We start from the raw sequence: 23,674 nt of genomic DNA, 5'->3' as shown, positions 1-23,674 counted from the left end.
TAAAGCGCTTCTAGTAAAAAGCGCTCTTATAGGTTGCACTAAAAACAAAATAAAAAAACACGCTAAAAAAGCGCTCTTAAAGGGGGGGGGGGTATGAGAGCGCTTCTGAAAAGCGCTGTGGTAGGGGGGTGTATGAGAGCGCTTTTGAAAAGCGCTTTGGTAAGGGGGGGGTATGAGAGCGCTTTTGAAAAGCGCTTTGGTAAGGGGGGGGGGGGTATGAGAGCGCTTTTCAAAGCGCTGCTATAGGGGGGTTTAATGAGAGCGCTTTTTGCTAAAAAGCGCTGGTATAGACCAGGCTATGAGAGCGCTTTTCAGAAGCGCTTTAGTAGCCTTTATTAGTAAAAATTAAAAACAAAAACACGCTTTCACTTTCTCACTTTCTCTCTTTCGTTTTCTTTTTATTACTGTTTCTCACTTTCTCTGCAACCGAAAAACCCTCCGTCGTCGCCAGCCACAGCCACCACCGTTCGTCCCTCCGTCGCCAGCCACCACCGTTCGTCCCTCCGTCGCCAGCCACCACGTTCGTCCCTCCGTCGCCAGCCACCACCGTCGTTCTCTCCTCCGTCTGACTGTGCAAGGTAATATGATTTATGGGTTTAGTTTTAAGGGTTTCAACTAAGGGTTGCACTGCAATTTGAGAATGAAGCATATTACATGTTTGATTAAATGTCTTTAGAGTGTTTAATTTTCATTGAATATTTTCTTACTTTTATGATATTTTCTTACTTGAGATGGTGATTTGGTGAGACAATTTTTATAATCTTGTTTTATTGTCTCTTTGTATCTGCAGAATCTGAATCTCTAAAAGAAAATTGCTTAACCTTGTTCCCAATATATCACCACTCTTCTTTCTCCTTAGTTCAGGTTTGTGCTCTTAACTATACTTAAGTATACTTAAGTTAGGTTGTTATGCTTCAGGTTTTGTTGACTTATTGGAACAATGTTTCGTGAGGTTTTATATAAAAGTATAAGTTTTGAAGTTCTACTGTTATTTTGATTACATGAAAACTTTGGCATACTATTTCGTGAAGTATATTTATATATTTACTTATTTATGGGATTGAGAATGAAAATGCTATCTTTATTCTAAAACATGATCGTTGTGCACTATGAGCATGTTTGAATGTAATACAAACATTTCAACTCTTCCTCTTGCTATTTTGTAAATTGAAAAAGGTGTCTTAGTTTGGTTTTGGATTTAATGTATGAGTTCATATTGATGTCTCTACTTTATTGCAACTTGGTTTATGGAATTCTACAAGTTTTGAAATGGATTGAACTATATTAAAACATGCTCATATATTAAATTGACTTTAAGAGATAAGAAGGAAATATCTATATTTATTTCTGAAATGAAATGAGATGGGAAACATTCACATTATTCTCTTTCAAATTTTACATTATTTCATCTTGAACTTGTTTGAAGTGAATTTTGAGAGCCAATTTATACGTATATCATGGCTGTCCGGGATGTTGGTTTAGGGATTTAGAACTTGTTTTGAACCCAATTTCTCATGGTACAATGTGACTTCTTGCATCTTGTTTCATTTTTGGTTTGAAAATTGTGTTTGTTTGTGAGTTTACTTGAATTTGAATGAATTTGACATAATGATACAATGCTGATTTTTTTAAGCTATGGATTATGACCTAATTTTTATATTCTTCAATTAAGTTTTTTATTTTATATTTTTTAGGAATATCTTTGCTAGATAGGGGTTACTTGTGAAGAGTGAAAGTTTGATCTCATTCAAGAAGTTGCTTTCTACTATACAGGTAATTAATTGCTTTCCATTGACACAATTTCTAGTGTTGTCAATGTTATAGATTTGTGACTTATTCTTTTTGTATTGATAGGGGTTACTTGTGAAGAGTGAAAGTTTGATCTCATTCAAGAATCTTACATTGTGTGGGTCTACAAGTTGCTTACTACTATACAGGTAATATATTGTTCTCTCTCGCCAAAGTAATATGTTGAGTTTTATTGCTTCTGATTCATTCCGTAATATGTTGCGTTTTATTGCTTCTGATTCATTGCGTTTTATTGACAGAAACGCATTATACCGTTCTGTTCCTAAATAATTAGTTGTTTTTGTTTAGCTTAATTAATTAAGACATGAGTGTAATACTCATTATTCCGACATGTGGAATATTCTCTGATTTTGAAGTGATGAACTTACTAACTTTGTAACTTTTAGATTATATTAAGTAATACTCATTATTCCGACATGATATCAATTTCGTTAATCGTTAAGTGATGTACTTACTAACTTTGTGAATTGAATTCGCCATAGGGGTTACTTGTGAAGAGTGAAAGTTTGACCGTTTTTGTTTAGCTTAATTAAGTCATGGATAAGACATGGATGAGATCAAAACGATTGTCGAAAGAGTACGAGAAAGGGGTATGGAAATTCGTTGAGTTTGCGGTTGCGCACTCCGAAGACCCGCTTCGAATGCCGTGTCCTTGCTTGGGTTGCTGTTATGGGGATAAGGTTGACGGGAAAAAGTTGGGATCCCATTTACTACGGTTTGGAATTGATAGAAGTTATACATGTTGGACAATGCATGGTGAGAAAAGTAACGGGAATGCTGGGTCGAGTTGTAATAGGAAGTATGCTTCAAACGACGATTGCACAGACACATACGATTGCGATCGAGTCGAAGAGATTGCAGAAGCGCTTGAAGAAGATCTTGCGGATTGTCCCAAAATGTTTGAGAGGTTGGTAAGCGATGCAGAGAAACCGTTGTATGATGGTTGTTCAAAATTCACAAGATTGTCTGCGGTGTTAAAGTTGTACAACTTAAAGGCGGACAATGGATGGTCGGATAAAAGTTTCACAGAGTTATTAGCCCTTATGAAAGATATGCTACCAGAGGATAATGTTCTTCCCAATCGAACGTATGAAGCCAAAAAGATGTTGTCCTCTATTGGCATGAGCTATGATAAGATACATGCATGTCCAAACGATTGCGTTTTGTTTCGAAACGAGTATGCAGCGTTGAATGAGTGTCCTAAATGTGGTGCCCCTCGATATAAGAAAAAGTTGTCTCCTGCTAAAGTCTTATGGTATTTTCCTATAATTCCGAGATTTAGACGCATGTATCGTAGTGAGACCGATTCAAGACACTTGACTTGGCATGCAGATGAAAGAATTATTGATGGAAAGTTGCGACATCCGGCAGACTCACCACAATGGGTGAAAGTTGATACTGAATATCCTGAATTTGGAAAAGAAGCAAGAAACCTTCGGTTGTCATTGTCTACTGATGGAATGAACCCGCATGGTATTCAAAGTATCTCGCATAGCACATGGCCTGTGATTCTTATGATCTATAACCTACCTCCGTGGCTATGTATGAAGCGTAAGTACATGATGTTATCTATGCTAATTTCTGGGCCTAAACAACCAGGGAATGACATAGATGTATACTTGGCACCCTTAATCGAAGATTTAAAGTTTTTGTGGGAGAACGGTGTGGAGGTTTACGATGGGTATAGGAAGGAAAGTTTCAACTTGAGGGCGATGTTGTTTGGAACAATTAATGATTTTCCAGCATACGGAAATCTATCCGGGTACAGCAATAAAGGTCAAAAGGCGTGTCCCGTTTGTGAAGATGAAACCGATACGACACAATTGGAGCTTTGTCAGAAGAATGTCTTTCTCGGCCATCGTAGATTCTTAAATTCTAATCATCACTACCGTGGGTGGAGAAAAGCATTCAACGGAAAGGCCGAACACGGTACAGCCCCGCCTTTTTTGTCAGGTGATCAAATTTTTGAAAAGGTGAAAGATGTGAGCACTCAGTTTGGCAAGCCTTTTGCACATTCACTTGTCAAGGGTGGGTGGAAGAAGAAGTCAATTTTTTTTGAACTTCCATATTGGAAGTCGTTGTACGTAAGACATTTCCTGGATGTTATGCATATTGAAAAAAATGTATTTGACAGCGTCATAGGTACGTTACTCAATATACAAGGAAAGTCTAAGGATGGCCTTAACATAAGGAAGGACATGGTAAACATGGGAATGAGAACTGAATTGGGACCCGTGACGAAAGGAAGACGAACATATCTGCCACCTGCTGTTTACACTCTATCTAGAAAGGAGAAGAAAACATTGTGTAAGTTTCTCAGTGAAGTTAAAGTTCCAGAAGGCTACTCTTCAGATATTAGAAGACTTGTGTCCATGAAAGACCTCAAGTTAAAGAGTTTGAAGACGCATGATTGTCATGTTATAATGGAACATTTTTTACCAATAGGTATACGTTCTATTCTTCCAGAAAAAGTAAGAAGCGCAATAACTAAGCTGTGTTTCTTCTTCAGGTCAATTTGCAGTAAGGTGGTCGATCCCGCGATCTTACCAACATTGCAAAAAGAGATAGTTGTTACTTTATGTGATCTTGAAATGTATTTTCCTCCCTCGTTTTTTGACATAATGGTTCATCTAGTCGTGCATCTTGTGAAAGAGACACAATTGTGCGGACCAGCTTATATGAGATGGATGTACCCTGCTGAACGTTATATGAAAATATTAAAAGGGTATGTGAAAAACAGAAGTCGACCGGAGGGCTGTATTGCCGAACGATACGTTGTTGAAGAAGCGGTTGAGTTTTGTACTGAATATCTGTCAAATGTTCAATCTATTGGACTCCCTAAATCTCATATTGTCGAAAAAAAAGAAGGAAAAAGGCTAATTGGAAATAAAGTTGTGACAGTATCAATGGTCGAACGGGATCAAGCGCACTTGTATGTTCTGAACAATGAGATTGAGGTTGAGCCGTATGTTGAAATGCACAAGATTGTTCTCCGAGATTTAAATCCAAATAGAAATGAGAACTGGATAGTACGAGAGCACAATCGAAGTTTCATACCGTGGTTTAGGGATCATATTTATTCAAAGTATCGTTCAGATCCTGCTTCAGTAACAGAAAGGTTGAGATGCTTAGCCTATGGTCCAACTGTAATTGTGCTTTCTTATAGCGCATACGCAATTAATGGATACACATTTTATACCAAAGAACAGGATGATAAAAGTACTATGCAAAATAGTGGTGTTACCTTGGTAGCTGAAGCAATGCACATATCAAGTGCGAATGACTTAAATCCGAAATTTGCAAATTTGTCATATTTTGGGGTTATCGAGCGCATTTTGGTGTTTGATTACGCGAAGTTTCAGATTCCTGTATTTGGTTGCAAGTGGGTTGAAAATAATAGTGGCATACGAATGGATAAGTCAGGATTTTTGCAAGTGGATCTCAATAGGATAGGGTACAAAGATGAGCCTTTCATTCTAGCCTCTCAAGCTAAACAAGTGTTCTATGTCAATGATCCTTCAAGTACGAAATGGTCTATAGTGCTTTTATCTAACAAAATAGTTGATGAAAACATTGAAGATCAAGGTGATATTGGTGTTGGCATTGATTCTTGTACAAGAAGCGATCAAAATGAGAATGAATCTTGTACTAGAAATGATCATAATGAGGGTATTTGGATTAATCCAACCGTCCGCGTTGTTAAGAGACGCGTTGAACACAATCCTACCAAGAAAAGAAAGAGACGTTAGTGATAAAGGTAATAATTTTATTCACTTTGTACCGATTGTTTTATTCAATAGTATAGTACTTATTCAATTTGTTTTATTCAATTTGTACCGATTATTTTATTCAATTTGTACCGATTATTTTATTCAATTTGTACCGATTATTTTATTCAATTTCTACCGACTAATTTGTTTTGAACCATGTATCCGTTTGTCGACTTCTTTACATGTAAATATACTATTTTGACGATTCCGGAGCTGCTCATGCACTTATCTTTACATTTCGGGACTGTTTTTTTATCGGTTTTGCTTCTGCCCGTAATCAAAAGTCGGGCTTAGGGTCTGAATTTTGGAAAACCGACTTTATTTTTGAGTCCGTGGGGACGTTTTACCATAGCCATGTAAATTTCGTTCAATTCCGACAACTTTCTTTTTTGACGCTCATTTTGATTTGTACCGATTTCGTTTCCGATACACTTGTTCATGCATGGTTTGACTTGTATAGATTGTAAGCTTATTAATAGTGTACTAATGTGCTTTACTTTGTTTGATACAGGTTCAATGGCTTCAGATAAAGATGCTCCACCTGCAAACTCACAAGAAAACTCACAAGAAAGAGATGCTCCGGATACAAATGCTCCACCTGATACTGAAGCAAAAGAAGTTGCACGAGGCATCACGATTATGAAGGGAATCATACGACATAGAGACCAAGGATTAGTATACCCTTTGGAATGGAATTCTGAAAACCAACCAATTGGTCCTAATTCTGCAAAGTTGACAAGTTACATTGGTACACTTGTTCGTATGCATATTCCAATCTCCATAGCTAAATGGAATATGAAGAGTGACGACTTGGATGATAAAAAAAGGGCGATTTGGGAAGAGCTTCAGGTATATACCATATATGGTTGTTGTTATTATATTGTTTACATTACTTATACTAACACACTATGCGTATGTTTTTTTGCAGAGGACCTTTGACATACCAGATGAGCGTAAACGGTACATGCTTAGTTTGGCCGGAAAAAGATATAGAGGGTGGAAAGCTTTTTTGACAAATAACTATCTTAAGGATAAAGATGGAAACTTTCTTGAAGAGGCGCCGGGAAGACCACTAAAGTATAAGACCTTCATTGATGAAGAAGATTGGGTTAAGTTTGTAAATCAAAGAGATGAAGCTTTTCGGAAAAGGAGTGTCACAAATAGCGCGAGAGCATCAAAACCCGCATATCCATACAAAAAAGGGCGTATGGGATATGCACGCTTGGAGGATAAAATTGTAAGTAAATAGAAATGCGTTTTAATTAATTGTCTAAATGTGTTTTATTTGACGATTTTGCGATTTGTGTCAATGCATAGTTAGAGGAGTCTAAAAGTGAGGAAACCTCACTTCCTGTACATGTGTTGTGGAGAGAAGCTCGGGTGGGCAAGAATCAAGCCGTCGATCCCGAAGTTCAGAGAGTGTATACTGAATGTGTAAGTATAATATTGTGTCTTTATTTAAATCAAATGTTTTTTAATATATAAATGATTTTTTATCTTCACTAATAATTATTGAAATATAAATGAATTACAGGAGACCTTGTCGCAATCGGTGTCCACCGGTGAGGATCATGATGATAGGAGCGTACTTAGTAGAGCCCTACATGCTCCTGAGTATCCCGGTCGGGTGAGGGGTAAGGGTCATGGTGTGACTCCAACCTCTTATTACAAGAATCCTAGGAGAAGAAATCCTTCAAATGAAGAAGTGTTGCAAAAGTTGGCGGAATTGCAAGCACAAGTCTCTGCATTGCAAAGAGATAAAGATTTGTATATGAGAGAAAAGTGCAATACTGCATCGGTGAGAGAAACTAGTGATAAAGCTAGTTTCAACGGTCAAAGAAAATTTCCCGAGGTATTTCTTACAAATTGTTCTATTTCGTTACAAATTGTTCTATTTTGTTAACGATAATGACTTTATATTTACTATTGGTTTAGGGCATTTCTTCTTGCCAACTATTCTTATCGGCACCGTGTTATCGCCTAGTTGGCAAGGGAAAAGTGCACAACACTGTGGGAGATTTACTTCACCATAGACCGCTCCCGGATGGACACCTGAAAGTATCGGTGGATGTTGTAGTAGATCATGATGCGATGCTACCGGTACCTGACATGGTCTCAGAGACGACATTGCTGCGAGATGCAATAGGATCATTTGTTGCATGGCCCTCGGAGCTCATTGTCATTAGTGATGAGGTATATTGAAAACGATTAAGAAATCATTTAGTTTTCGAATGTCAATTCTAAACCGTTTATTAACTATTTTTTACATTTTAATTTTAGATTGCTCCTATAAAACCCGCAAATAAGGGTAAAGGGATTTTACAGGAGGAGGAGTCTGTTGCATCACTAAAAGTGGTACATTTAAAGTGTTAATAATTAATCTGAATCTAAATCTGCATGATTTTATATTTTACCTAACTTATATGATTTTTAGGCATCCGCTCGGGAGTCACAACAAGTGACGCAGCATGTTCGTACCGTACCACCCACTGGTCCTCCGAAGCCAGCGGGAAAAAAAGGCGGTGCTTTTGTGCCTCGGTACCGGTCGACGCTCGCAACAATGGTTGATATGTCCGATTTGAAGGACGGTGCTTTACGTGAAATCGTTATGGATGAGAGTGTCTTCGGTATTGAATTCAAGTCACTTATTGAACTTGATGACTTGGAGGAGATTTTTAAGCATGATCAACTAGGCGTCAATAACATGCACTCATACATCCGGTAATATTCCCTCATCCGATATATTATTTAATTAGTCTCACAATATAATTTATTTACACATTTCAATGAAAATAATCTAATGTTTATTATGTTTTTATTTAAGGTTGTTGTATGACAGAGTGTTGCGCGGGACTCCGTTGTCTAACAGATTCCGTTTCGTGTCTTCCGCCCACTGCAGCGGAATGGCAATTGCTTCGGAACGGGAATCAGTTAGACAGCGATTAGTCGATAGATTCATGTCCACCGGCAACACAGAATGTCTGCATCTTTGGGCGTATAATACCCGACCAGTAGGGTTAGTTTCTCATTCTTTGTTCATCTAATCTCTGTTTCTTTTGTGTATAGCAAAATTTTCATATAACCTATTGTTTTTATTTATAGAGCACACTGGTTGCTGCTTGCTATCAACCCTATAAGGGAAGTCGTGTATTATCTGAATTCGGTAAACGGTGAATGGACCAATTATCAGGCCATGAAGGACATCGTTGATTTGTAAGTGGGATCGTTCTAAATATATATTCGTGTATATTTATATATATATTTACTTATTTGTGGGATTGATCTAAACATATGCTTTTATATATTTGTTAATTAGATCAATACAAGTGTTCCGAAGTCAACGGGACGCACAGGTATCCCGAACTAAATCTAGCAACATTACTTGGATCCAAGTGCAGGTACATTATTTTTCACAATGTTGCTTATAATATATTTATGCTACTTGATAAAATAATGCACAACTATAGAATCTTATTTGTTTTTCTATGTAGTGTCCGCAACAGCGAAACAGTTACGATTGCGGATACTTTGTATTGAGGTATATAAAAGAAATCCTTCAGGCAAATCAATTAGAGATTCCGCTCACGGTATGAATTTATAACTTAAGATAATTTCATATAACTTATTACATTTAACTAAATGTATCATTCATATTTTTTGTTTGTTTTGTAGTACCTTGACGAATTCCGTGCCGCTACATACCCGAAACTTAAGTTGGAAGAAATAAAAGAGGATTTGAGTCATTTTTATATTAAGCACTTTTTCATGTAGGATTTGTGTCGATTTACTTACAATTTTATATAACATTATTGATGTTGTAATATATGATGTATATATATAATTTTGGATATTATTTTGGTATATATATTGTCTTACTGATGGCTGAAATAATATCGTCGAAAATAAATTACAGGTCAAAAATAAATTACAGGTCGAAAATATTACAGGTCGAAAATATTACAGGTCGACTGGGAGGATTAAATTACAGGCTGCACATTAAAAAACCTCACAAACCTACTAAAGCGCTTCTTAGTAAAAGCGCTGCCAAAGATTAATAAAAAAGAATTAAAAAAAAAACGCAACATACGAAAGCGCTTCTGTAAAAGCGCTCTTATAGGGTGGGCTTTAAGAGCGCTTTTTCCTAAAAAAGCGCTCTTAAAGGCCACCCTATAAGAGCGCTTTTCCAAAAGCGCTTTCGTATGTTGTTTTTTTTTTTTTTTAACTCTCACAGGGGGGGCTATAAGAGCGCTTTTCTGGAAAAAGCGCTCTTAAAGGGGGGCCTACGAGAGCGTTTTTTCCAGGAAAACGCTCTTATAGGGGGACCTACGAGAGCGCTTTTTCCAGAAAAGCGCTCTTATAGGGGGGGCCTACCAGAGCGCTTTTAGAAGCGCTTTTGTAGGCTACGCCAGCGCAGCCTTTAACAGCGCTTTTAAGCGCTCTTAAAGCCCAAAAAAAGCGCTCTTGTAGGGCTTCCTTGTTGTAGTGCTAAGATGAGAAATACTAGAATAAATTAGGGAGGACTATTATATAGTGTCTTGTTGGCTTAATGCGAATAAATATATTAATATCATAGTTTGGGTGTTTCAAATATATAATTTAGAATTGATGATCTCATAAGTATCAACCATATAATTAACTTTAGACGTCTAAAGAATGGATCTTCGGGTCCATTTTCTTTTTATGAACATATATTACATGATATTCAATATCAATTTTAATAATATATGTGATACTTATACAGGAATTTCTATATAAAATAAAATCCAGAAAACAAGATCTTAGTCTAATTAGTTGAGAAAATAATTTCACAAACTTCTGGTTGTGAGTAGAGACATATGCATGATATTTTAGTCGATGCAACAATTAATGTCATAAAAACGCAATTTCTCAAATTTTTATTTTCTTTTAGAAACACATAAAAATTGACTGGATTGAAGAAACTTCTGGTTCTTCAATACAAATTATTCGCATCATATTATATCCGAGATGACCCAATCGGTTTTATCAACGACACATTTAAGTGTAATTTGTAAACTATTGGTTTACAATGACGTGTGCTTCAATTGTACTAATATAAGTGTAGTACAAGCCCGAGGGAAAAGCCGATAGCTTTTCTATTATACATTTTATGTTCAAATTCATTTGTGTAATACAAAGATATTCAATACCTTCAATATAATTCATGTGAATTATCTATGACGAAAATATTTGACAAGACATAAAGAGAACACACAAAAAGAAAATATAAAGGATTAAAGTTCATTCGAATCTCGACTCTATCAGAATATGAGATTACTTTTGTGTGCCTTTAAGATGGACTAACAAATGTCATCCATACACTATACTTGTAAAAAGAAAAGAATAGTATAATTAAGATTTATATGAGAAATCTAAACACTATTATAACAACTTTAAAATATGTAGCAACTTTAGACTATTGATATATTCTTTAATAGATTGCAATGTCTTAATTCTCTTGTTAAAATATCAATATTTAGAAATAATATGAATAAAGAAATTGTATCAGCAAGACTGTTTGATATTAGGTACTACAATTGAGTACATAAATTAAACACCGATCATCCTAATTTTGGAGCATCAAGAACTAAATCTAATTTGTGTAATGATTGGCAATATATTCAAAACCAATATGATAGTATCCCATGATTAATAATTTTAATCATACACACGCATATGAACATATTATCATATAATTATCAAAATTATACAAAATCATATCATCAAAATTATATCATCATATAATTATGTTGTTTTACTATCCTTCAGGGATGTTTGATAAGATCTTCAGTAACTATATAAATAATTTGTTATAAATAATGATCGAAAACATATAATCATCCTGCCGGAATGCGTTAAAATTATTTGTGTTATTCTTCTGGAATGACAATCTTTTATGAGCAATATAATCATCCTGCCGGGATGTGTTAAAATTATAAATTTTTAGATCGATACAACAACAAAAATTTATGAAATACTTAAGGGATATTTTAATATTACTTTTGCAATATTTTTGGGATGCATGAAGATCATCCTCAAAATCATACCTCAAAATCATCATTCTGGGATACTTCAATATTTTTGATTCAATCATTTTAGAATTCGATAATATTATTGAAGCAATCATTTTGTTAATTTTTAACATAATTGATACAATCCTTCTAAGATTCAATAATATTATAGATGCGGCCTTTTAAAGGTGATTGAACGTTGAATTCTTCTGGAATTCATCAATTATTATAAACACAATAATCGATTAAACTCAATCTTTGAACAATAATTAGGAGATAGTTTAATATTAATCTTTATTTCTACAAATATCACATCACTAACTATTTACATAAACAAGGGTCAAGAAAAATTGTTCTTTGTGCAATCCTTCAGGGATATGTTATTAGTATAGATGCAATCCTTCTGGGATTCATTATCATGATGAAATTCTTCTAATATTATAGATACAATATTTTAAGGTGTGAGAAATCTTTATTTTAAAACTTTAACTCTTCCGGAATTACACATCACAAATGATCTTCATAGTGATAAAAAAATTTTTTGTGTGTGTGTAGTTCTTCAGGAACTCAATCACAATCACCATTTTTTTTTTATAATTCTTCAGGAATTATATATCAAACTCAATATTATCCTTCTAGGATATTTGATACGTTCTTCAAGAACTATATAACAAACTTAATCTTTAATGGATATTTGTTAAGTTCTTCAGGAACTATATAACAAACACGTTGTTTTTGTAATCCTTTAGAGATTATTGATAATTTAATAAGATATAATATCAAAATTCAACATGGATAATGAGAAAGTAAAATAATAAAATAATTAACTAATATTACCTCTAACAATTAGGGCTTCAATTTTTTTTTCAAGTTTGGTAGAGCTTCGTGCTGACAACGTGTTATGAAATTAACCAAAACAATATAGATGAAGGAGAGATGAATGAGAGAAAAGAAGAGAAAAAGTAATATTGTATTATCATCTTGTAAGTAGTTCGCTTTACATTGCAAAGTGGTCTCTATTTATAGGATATTAGGAAGGTGAAAAATCATAACCTTACTATACCACTTAATAGAGAATATGAAGATGAAAGATAAGAATATATATGGACATCCACAATAATATTTATTCATAATATATATATATATATATATATATATATATATATATATATATATATATATATATATATATATATATATATATATATATATATATATATATATATATATAATTAAAACCAATTGATATTTTTAAAATGATATTTTTAAAAGTAAATTTTACAACAGATTTATATTGCAATTTTAATTTTGTAAGCATAAATGGAATTGATCAGGAATGATGGCTTACGAAAGTTGAGTACTCGCATTTTTCGATGGAGATCTTCATATATATTATAGACCAAATGTAATTTCAATTGAGTTATATATTGAACTGCAATTTTTTATTCAATTGAAAATCCTATTAAATTGTATTTGACTAGAAAATTATATTATTCTCTCCAATAATGACCTTGCTGCTGTAGCTTAAAATGAGGTTAGAGGATAGTGAAATTCAAAAAAGTTTAATGACACAGGTACGTATAACAATTTCATATATACACTAGATTTATAAGTTAATTTAAAAATATTGAAAAAATATTCTATTTATTTATTTTTATGATGTTTGTGGAAATTTTGAAAAATAAATATTTTTTTTTGTTTGGGAAGAAAGATGGCCTAAGTCCAAAAAAGAAAAACGTTAAACAGGAATCCAACAAGGTACAACAATGCCTATCCTATCATCTTCCAACAGACGAGCAACAAAATTGAGCTCAACCGTATAATCAACAAAACTGCAAGATAAAACACATCCTTCATTAGCCAAGGCATCTGCGCACTTGTTTGCTTCCCGATAGGAGTGACTAACTTGAACATCCTCATGGAGATCAATCAATCGGCGAATTTGCCTTAGCAGAGCAACACCGTCTCCACTATTAGACGCACCTTTCATAAAAAAGAAAAATATGATTTTAACTAAAAGCGTGTAGAATGGTTTAAATTAATTTTATATTTTGAAGTGTTTTAAAATCAATCTTTTTTAATTTCATATAAAATTAAAAATTTTATATTAAAAATCAATATTTTTAGAATATATTTTTCCCAAAATTTTTTCTTTTTTGTTTTCAGGGGAAAAATATTTTTTTATTTTTGACTTTTTTTTATTAAAAAAAATGTTTTATTTTCAGAAAATATATTTTCTGACTTTTTTTAAAACTAATTTATATATTTAAACCAGTTTATAAAAAGAAACTGGCTCTGAACCGGTTTTAAACTGAACTTGAATTGTTTAAATTAAGTAGTTCAGTTCATTAACCATTTAAGTGGTTCAATTTTTTTATGGTGTAATGCAATTCAATTCAAGTATACAATTCAGTTAATTATATTTTTGAGCACCACTACCCCATTTGATGTTTTTTCTTCTTACAACTCCATCTTAGTAGGTGTCGAAAATTCCGAAATATTCCGAGACATTAAGTATGCTCCCGCTCCTCCATCCACAGAATTTTGTTTACTCTAGTGTTTTTTACTCTACCCTTGATAAACAAGGATTTTAAATGGCTCTCAATGCCTTTGTCCGACCTCTTGAAGAAACATTCTGCTCTTCGAAACAACTGTTATACATATGCAGTAACAGATTGGCCTGTGCTTGGCCATTTCCGCCTCGTGTACTTCCTCTTTTTCATCGACCTCAATTATTCTGGTCGTACTCAATTGGTAAAACAAATTCTACATTATAATTTATTCCTAAAGATGACTCAGAACCTAAGTCAAAGGTATCCATAAGCATATCATCTTCAGGAAGATGTTCTGGCACCTTCTCTTTTGGCTTCTCACCTTTTAGAGAGAATAACTTCCTCCTCACATGTTTATTCTCTTCCACCTCTTTGAATTGAGGCTCGTTAGTACTTAATTCGGTCATCATTTTCTCGGCCACTTCCTTCTTTTCCTATTTCCTCCTCTGGTATATTTTCCATTGGGAACGAGACATTAGATTCTTTCCTTTGTAATAACTCAACCCGTAGACATGTTGCCGGGAAACCTGAAACTTCTTTCGGTACTCCAAAGAAGAACCTTTGCCAATTTTGAAGTTCTTCCACTTCTTTTGTTCTTGATCTCCTCTCTCAATAGGCCTCCCCCACTTATCTTTTGGTGCATCTGCTGTAGCCTTGAAGGAAGCCTATTTCTTTGGGCGGAGGCTTTGCCTTCTTGTTGCTTCCTCATAGGAAGTCCCCTATTGCCAATGATTTAAGGGGTCTTAGTGTCCCTTCAATTGCACCTTTGAGTAATAATCTCAACCCTCTCGATGTTCTCCACAACTTTCCTATCATAGACACTACTGCACCTTGGGCATAACATGACCTCTGACTTTTTCTTCTGGCACCTATACAGTAATTTCACAAAAATCTCATCCTTTTTAGGATAAGAAATTTTCAATTGATCTTCCTCGCGATGATTTGCCTTTTCGACTTCCTTACTCAAAGAGACCATGTTCACCTCTATGTTGGGATAATTAGTGATCCTGATTTTTTCTAGTCGAACCCTAAGGCCCTTAGTGGCTTCAACCATGTCGACTTTAGTGGGCTCATTATAATGAGCATCATCTATCTGTAAAGGATTGGAATCAATCTTCATCTGTGATTTATCCTTTTCGCCAAACTTTAGCCTTCCATCTTTGATAGCATTTTGTACCAAATTCCTAAAAAGAAAACACTGTGAGGTCTTATGGCCTAGAAAATTATGGTATTTACAAAACCCTTTTTTCTTTCGTTGCTCTAAATGGGGTATCTTAGCACCAGGTAAAACTATCATTTGACCATCTTTGACTAGTAAGTCAAAGATCTCATCACATGTGTACGCCCAAGGTGTATGTTCTCTTAGGGAACTTATCACTTTTCTCTGATTCGACGGGAATTTTCCCATTTGAAGGTACAAACATTTTGTAAGAGTAGGAAGGCCCTTGTCTCAACCCGGCAAAATCAATTTCGCCCCCTCAAAACCTATGGGATCACTAAATGTCTTTTGGTAGTCATTGTCCATTACGATATAGGCTACCCTTTCTCTCCTATTGTTTTTATTTGATCTGGCCTTTTTAGCTCTCAGTCGTTTGACCTATCGAACTCTATTCGCTAGTTGGGCCATGTCTCTCGGGTATTGGGTGTCTAATTTCTTCCTGATGGAATAGTCTAAAACACTCGCCGCCATTTCGACTAACTCGTGCTCAGGCACTTGTGTAAAATATCTCGCCTACAATAAAACAAAATCTATTGAGATAGTTTTCTATTAGCTCATTAAACTTACGCTTAATGCTAGCCAATTCCTTAAGAACAATTTTCGATTGCTCCATGTAGAATTGTTCATGGAACAATCTCTCCAAGCGAGTCCAATCATAGATGGAATTTGTTGGGAGTGTGGTAAACCATGTGAAAGCATTCTTAGTCAGACTACTATGGAAATCTTTTATCCTTAAATTTTCATTGGTTGTAATATCCCCACCCTCGTTTAGATACTTGGCTATATGTTCGACAATTAATTCACTGGTGTCAGCGGAGAATTTTGTGAACTTTGGGACTTAACATCGACCATGACTTCCAAATTATTCTCTCCTGTGACGCCATCATTCTTAACCCGATGAATGACTTCGTCAGCATATTGGTTGCAGTTAACCATAACCACTCTTAGGACTTCTCTCTCCCTAGGTATTTGGGGCTCAACCTATGGGGTTCATCGTGTTGGCACTGCTCTACTTTGACCCTATTTGGTACGAATTGTTGGGCCTAGTTAATAATTGGATCCTCTTCTAGGATGCGTCCTTGATTTTTCTACCATCCATTCTCAACGGGGTTGTTAAATTGGCACCTTAGGAGCGCCAAAGAAATCATCAATGTGAGTTATTTGCGCTGCCAATTGCTGATTAGTCTGGGTGGCATTTTGTATTAAAGGGTTGAAATTGTACTCATGTGTTTGGTAAGCGTATTAACCATTTCATGGTAATTTTCATCCATTTGTTGTCTCAAAACTGCCACAAAATGGTTTATAAATGCGGGCAGTTGGGCAGAAAATCCTCCCTCTAGGGGTTGGGTATTTCAATCCAAAGTGTTTACGGTCGATCCCGACCCATGTAATGGTGAAAACATTGACTTAATATGTTCAGCAAATATCGATATATTATTGTGAAAATTCGCCATCATAGAAGTTGGCATGCCATATGGTTGTTCACGACCATTTAATGGCGTTGTGAATTTAGGCACATAAGGTGGCCTAACATTGCTAATCCCCACTGGTCTTGGGGTCGACGGTTGACCCTGTGTTCGAACTAGGGATAAAATTAGTCCGCTTTGCGCATTCGACGGGATTGTCATCATACTCGTTGTGAAGGGTATTGTTTCATAAAAGGAATAAATCAGTGTAAAGGTCTATGTATAAAAGTAAAAGGCGAGAAAAGATAAAGTTAGACAAGAAGGGTAAAGGATTTTTGATAGGAAAGGTAAATAAAATTGTAAATAACTTTGAATTTAAATAAGTGATTTATTATTGAAAAAAATGGTGTTTCAAACGTATATTCTCAAAGAGTCTCGTTTCTCAATACGCTAGATACTTTGAGTTTATTTTGAGTATAGTAAAATATTGAATACACTGAAAATCTATTCACTAAGACTCCTATATAATACTAATTTGACTACAATAGTCTTCTACTCCGAAGATGACACGTTTCCTTCTACATGTGTTTCGCCTCTTGCAAGTCTCCACGCGTCCTTTTCAAGGGACAATTAAGTTAAAAAATCCCGCCATTGGTCTATTTCGAAATTCGCTTCGTCAAAATCCAAGGATAAATGACTCAAAATATTTCTAAGTCCCAGATAAAACAATCAGCCTATCAGTGTAACAAGCTTCGCCAAATAACTTTGTCGAAGACACTTTCATTTCCTTTGAAAGTCACTCTTTCTTCATATAAATCAATCAAATTGATCTTCTTTTTTGGAAAGCGTCCAATTTGTAACCAACACACGCCTAAATCATTTTCAAACTAATTCTTGATTAATATCAAGTTATTTTATAATCCTTGTAAGTCAATTGCTTCCGAGCGTCGCCATCAACCTCAAAGCTTATTCTTGGGCTTCCTTACAATGAGAATTGATTTGCACACACACACACACACACACAACTTCCTCTTGGGATTTCATACAATGATTTTCAAGTCTTTAATAATTGTTTGTGTGTGGATGTTTACTTTGTGCTTATTTTGTTAAGATTATTCAAACATATGGATTCATCCCCATTTGACAAATTGTAAGACATTGAGGTAATTTTACCGCTTTCTTTATTTTTTCTTATATGCTTATTTGCTTTGTGTGTATGAATAAATGATGAACCCCCGTAAACTCTTGGTCCATATACCAAGCCCTAACCACTTTATTGTAAGTCGATCGTCTTGTGCATCACCATCAACTAAACCTAAGAATTCTCAATCCACATATTGAGCCAAACCCCAAGTTTTGTAAGTTGCTCGTCTTGTGCATCGCCATCAATCTTGCTTTTCAAACATCAAACTCTTTCATAATAAACTTTGACTTTGTCATGTGATCTCACAAATAATTTTCTCAAATAAATGCTAACACACTTAAAGCATATTCAAACCATTTCAAAAATCCTAAAATGAACAAAACTCATCAAACTTCCTTTTGTGCCCTTGCACTCTTTTTCTTTTAAAACCTTTTCAAAAAGAGAAAACATTGATCTGTTTTTGTAGTGGTGCAAAACTCTAAGAGCCCCCTAAGATGTAGGTTGAAGTGTTGATTATTTTCCACTTGAATGTGAGACATGCTTGTTGAGTCAATCCAAGTAAAGATCTCCATATTAAGATGATGCAAATACCCACTCCCTCATACTTGTGGATTTCATGTGGTGTTTCCCGCTCGAATGCGACGAAATGTCTTTCCCATTAAAAACAAACAAAATAAACTTTCGTGTTTCTTTTTAAGTAGAACTACCGATGCTCTGACTTCGCTATTGCACATAAGGGGTATGTAGGCACAAAATGCAACGTCTGGCGGAGCAAAAAAAATAAAAACTTCTCTTCTAATCTCTTCAATCTTCTTTTTGCAAACAAACCCTTTAGCCTAAACACATATTTTCAAAAGGATCTTGTGGAGTATCACAGATGTGAGAGGTGCCAATACCTTCCCCTTGTATAACTAACCCTCATAACCAAATCTTTTGTTTTTTGTTTGGTTTTATTGATATTTTCTCTTTCTTCTTTTGGAATTCATAAAGTCCGGTGACAACTCTTGCTTTTGCGAGTTAAGTTAAACAATAGTTTAATCTCCTAATTTTTTTGTTACGACATCCTGAACATGTCTTTATAAGTGAGAAAAATCTTCACTCTACAAACTTATTTGATAGGATTGAATGTGGCTTAACCAAATTTCTTAACCACACATGTGTTAAATGAAATAGACGTGTAACAATAGTGTATATATATATATATATATATATATATATATATATATATATATATATATATATATATATATATATATATATATATATATATATATATATATATATATATATATATATATATATATATATATATATATATATATATATATATATATATATATATATATATATAGGGTAATGCTAACGAGTGCCCCCGGGGCACTGGTTAAGAGATTAAAAAGGTAAGTTAAGCTTTATTTAATAAAGTAAAAAGATATGTTTTAACCCAAAATATATGTATTCAATACATTGAAAACATAAATAATTAGTTGTTTTAAAGAATATTGTGTGTTCAAAATGCAATGAATTTATGATATTTTCTTTATTTGGAATGCTTAACGAGTGCCCCGGGGGCACTCGTTAGCATGACCCATATATATATATATATATATATATATATATATATATATATATATATATATATATATATATATATATATATATATATATATATATATATATATATATATATATTCTCCTCGCACAAAAATGTAAGACACAATATATTCAATGGTGTTGAGATGTATAAATAACATGATAAAAAATTAAATAAACTACAATTTATTAAAAAAAAACCCAGAATTATGGGATCAGATACAAAAGATGAGCCTAAATTGATTCAATCCAAGCTTCTATCATACAAGAGACTATAATATATTACAAAAGATTCGATTTGATTAAAAGAATACAAAAGAATTGAAGGCTGAATCAATTAATTATTCTAATTCAAGCCAACTAATTGAGTGATGTACATAAATGGAAACATATGCTTATCTCATTTGGATCTTATCATATGCAAACAATAAACAAATTTAACTTATAACTAATTATATATATCTAAATTTACAATGGTAAACATTGAATAAGTATTCACCATTTTTTTAATCATTTTTTCCCCTCTACCTCCAACAAATTCATAATAACTGCATTTGTAGCATCGTTTAATAGTTCCGACCAATCCCTGAAAAAATAATATATTTAGTCACATAAAAAACCACATTAATTAACCCAAAAAAATTAAAATAAAAAATTAAATGATTATGCACTGATTGAGAATATAAAATAGTTTTCGCAGTTATTTAATAAAAATATATTATTTAGCTACGTCATATCAGTAATTTAAAAATTTCAGTCTGATTTAATAAAATAAATACTCGTGATCCGTTGATATGAGTCGGTACAATACCGGTTTTCTCAAAATAAAATAAATTGTTAGAGAAAATTAATATATACACATTATTATATATAATAAAAATATAAATGTACCTACCCATTGAATGGATCAAAGGTTAAGCCAACCGTGTTTTTTGCTTCTGCTAATGCAAATCTGAACCTTCTAAGCTCTTTCTGAGAACAAGTTCCGTCGTCTTTGACCATAAGTTGCGACGGCTTAACATCGAAAAATATCGGAATAACTCGTTTTTTTGTCTCCATGAGAAGAGCGAGCTCATGGAGACAGAACTTCGAGTCGCAGTATCGAGGAGAGAAGACAGCAACACCAACCTTACAACCGATGATACCGTTGTCGATATGACGATAGAGATTGTCTCCCGGTTTCATGTTCTTGCTATCAAGAAAAGATTTGATTCCCATGCTTGTTAGATCTTTGAACAATAACCCAGCTATGTTCTTCTTCGTGTCGATGCCGCGGTGGTTTATGAAAACTTGACATGTTGGTTGGATGAGTTTGTGGATGTAACGTTGCATGGCTTCTTGATTAAGCTACCTTTGAAAATTGAAAGTTTGTTTGTGTTTTGCTAAAAATGTTGCTTTAAAATTTGTTTTATATTGAGGTTTTGAGTAAATTTTGGTGGAAAATGTGTTTTTATTAGTTTAATTTTGAAGTTATGATTTCATAATAGAAGATTGTGTGAGGAACATCCAAGAAAATACTGGGAATTTGGAGGGAGAATACCGAAAGAACAAAAAGAGAATAAGTGTTTGAATTTTAGGACTGTGTTGGTTTCATGTGTTAGAGTACCATAATTGTACTCCTTCTTACACGTACGGCAGTGGTTATTTTTGGATGTGTCTATAATGTTTTTAATATTTCTGTTTGTTTAAATGGGTTATTGGTAATTCAAATATGCCGAAATGGTTGTTTTGATTCAATTTTAGGGGGGAAATTTGTAGGTTGCTTCCTTTGAGGAAAATCAGGATAAATTGATTTTGGAGGCTAAAAAAAGTAATACAAACATGGTGTTGCAAGAAATGAATGGATACTTAAATATCCTAATTGAAAGAGACATTCGATTTTAGAGGTTCAAAAAATTAATATTATTAGAGTTTGATGTAACTCACCTTTATAAAATCGATTTTAAAATTGGCTTGTTGGGTGAGGGGTTAGTGCGTGAATATTAATGATGGGTGTCATATGATCCGATAAATAGGCTTTAATACTATATTAGAGTTTGACTTAACTCATCTTTACATAATTGACTTTAAAATCGGTTTATAAGCTGAGGGATGTCCCTTTATATAAATTATTTTCAAGCTTTATCTCTAATCAATGTGGGACTTAGGATATTCCTAACAAATACAAACATGGTGTTGTTTAAACATTGTGTTGGCAAAACAAGCACAACTACTCCAACATGTTTGTTTTGTCAACATTAGTTTTTCGGATCAACCCATGGATTTAAACTCTCACTGTCTACTATGTTCATCCCATTCCACCCTTTGTTTTTACAGGCACAAATATTTGTAAGAACAAGAATGGTTCTACATCTGGCCTTAGGTTTTGATAATAACTTTACATGTTATCTTAAGGAACAATTATACACTATAAGTTTTCGTTCTAGTGTGTGAATTTTTTCTTGTAGGTTATGACTCTGGTAAAAAGGCATGTGATGTCATCAGGTTCTAAACTCAACACTCTAGAAGAATACTAGTGTTGTGTTACAATGAAAGTTATGATTCTGGAATGCTACTTATGCAACGGTTCCAAGGAAAGTCAGTACAAGAGCTTATGATCCTGACTTTATAAAGGGAAGCTTTGGATGCCTTTGAAAGCTTTACTTATGTGTCTTATATTCTGAAGATGATGAAGACGAGGTTCTGCTGAATGAGTTCTAAAGATCTGAAGACATCGCTTCTGAAGACCAAATGCTGAAAACTCTAAAGACAAAAGTTATGTGAACAAGCGCCGGAGACTCAAAAACTTAGGTTTGAAGATTCAAGTTCTTATCATCTACAACATGCTCTAATCAACATACAATCAGAAGCCTCGGAAGACTTAGAAGATCAAGTACGACTTGCATGTGATGGTGAGCATAAAATTACTAATATAAACTATGACCTCTACTCTTATAGGGTGGCGTAAGGAAATTCCAACCTGTACTTATTATCTACCATTCTCAACATAACCGTTAGGGACTTTACATCTATACTTTTCATTCCATATTCTACCCTCCAACGGATCTATCCTTCTCTATAAAGGAAGCAATTGGAAGAATTTGAAACCAAAGAATTAGTTCTACAAAACTACACTAAATTGGTACACAAACTCTGTTAGAGAAATCTTTATATAGTTTTGTATTTTAAGCAAGGATCTTTTGTTCGTATCTTGCTTGTCAACACTTTTGTGTTGTTGTACTTAAACATTGTTTAATTTGCTTATTAGAAGCATCTTGTAATACAAACTTGTAATCAACTTGGTTGATTGTTTTCTTGGGGGACTAGGTGCTAGTCAAAAGTCCTGAGAAGATTGTTGATGCCCTCAAGTGGTTTCACGATAAGGATCAGTTGATCTTGTTGGGATTGTCAGAAAGGTTGATCGGAAGCTTATTGTGGTTGTTTCCTTGATAAGGATAGGTGCTAGTCGGAGTCTCAATAAGGCATTGGTTGCGGTCAGTATGGTTGTTTGTAATAAGTTTAGTTATAAAGGATTAAGTCCTTGTTGAGAAGTCAAAATCCCCTTGGCGGGTGGACTGGAGTAACTTCATTAACAGTGAACCGGGATAAAAATAATTGTGTTCATCTATTTTTATTCACTTGTTAACTTTGCTTTTTAGTATCGAAATAAGATTATATTAGGTGCAGCCCAATTCAAATCCCCCTTTCTTGTGTTTCTCGAACCTTCAATTGGCATCAGAGCTCTCATTCTAGTTTTATACACTTAACCGTATCAAATAAAGATCCAGAAGAGTTTCAGTAACACTATGGCTGAGCCTACAGCGCCACCAGTTATAAATGGAAGAGATCACTACAACGCTATACCTCCAATCTTTGATGGAGAAAAATTTGATTAATGGAAAGATAGAATATAAAGTTTCTTTCTGGGCTATGGTATTGATTTATGGGATATGGTAGTTGATGACTACGTACATCCCGTTGATGTCAAAGGAAACAAAATCGAAAGAAGAAGAATGAACGACTAACAAAAGAAGGAGTATAAGAATCATCACAAAGCTAGAACTGTTCTGTCGAATCCGATCTCTTATATGGAGTATGAAAAGATAACAAATAGAGACTCTGTCAAGTCTATATTTGAATCCTTAAGAATGACTCATGAAGGTAATACGCAAG

At 34.1% G+C, this 23,674-nt stretch overlaps 1 protein-coding gene across 1 annotated transcript; it reads right to left on the bottom strand.

The window, feature by feature from the left end:
- Positions 1-15,757: 15,757 nt before the first annotated feature.
- Positions 15,758-21,709, bottom strand: LOC131596763 (probable 2' cyclic ADP-D-ribose synthase BdTIR). Its single transcript, XM_058869508.1, has 4 exons — positions 21,692-21,709; positions 20,418-20,869; positions 20,051-20,108; positions 15,758-15,892 (listed from the first exon to the last, which is right to left on the bottom strand). The coding sequence occupies exons 1-4, from the start codon at positions 21,707-21,709 to the stop codon at positions 15,758-15,760; spliced, it is 663 nt and encodes a 220-aa protein (XP_058725491.1).
- Positions 21,710-23,674: the final 1,965 nt, after the last annotated feature.

Source organism: Vicia villosa, linkage group LG1 (genome assembly GCF_029867415.1).
Source record: "Vicia villosa cultivar HV-30 ecotype Madison, WI linkage group LG1, Vvil1.0, whole genome shotgun sequence".
NCBI classification, from domain to species: Eukaryota; Viridiplantae; Streptophyta; class Magnoliopsida; order Fabales; family Fabaceae; genus Vicia; species Vicia villosa.
This window is presented reverse-complemented; position numbering and strand designations above follow the sequence as displayed.

What these genes read in the sequence shown, in the direction of transcription:
- LOC131596763 (XM_058869508.1), bottom strand. An exon ending in ACCTTTGATCCATTCAATGG is followed by an intron (nt 20,109 to 20,417) that starts GTAGGTACATTT and finishes TTATTTTTTCAG; the next exon opens with GGATTGGTCGGAACTATTAA. An exon ending in TTATTATGAATTTGTTGGAG is followed by an intron (nt 15,893 to 20,050) that starts GTAGAGGGGAAA and finishes GTTTTATTGTAG; the next exon opens with GCGAGATATTTTACACAAGT.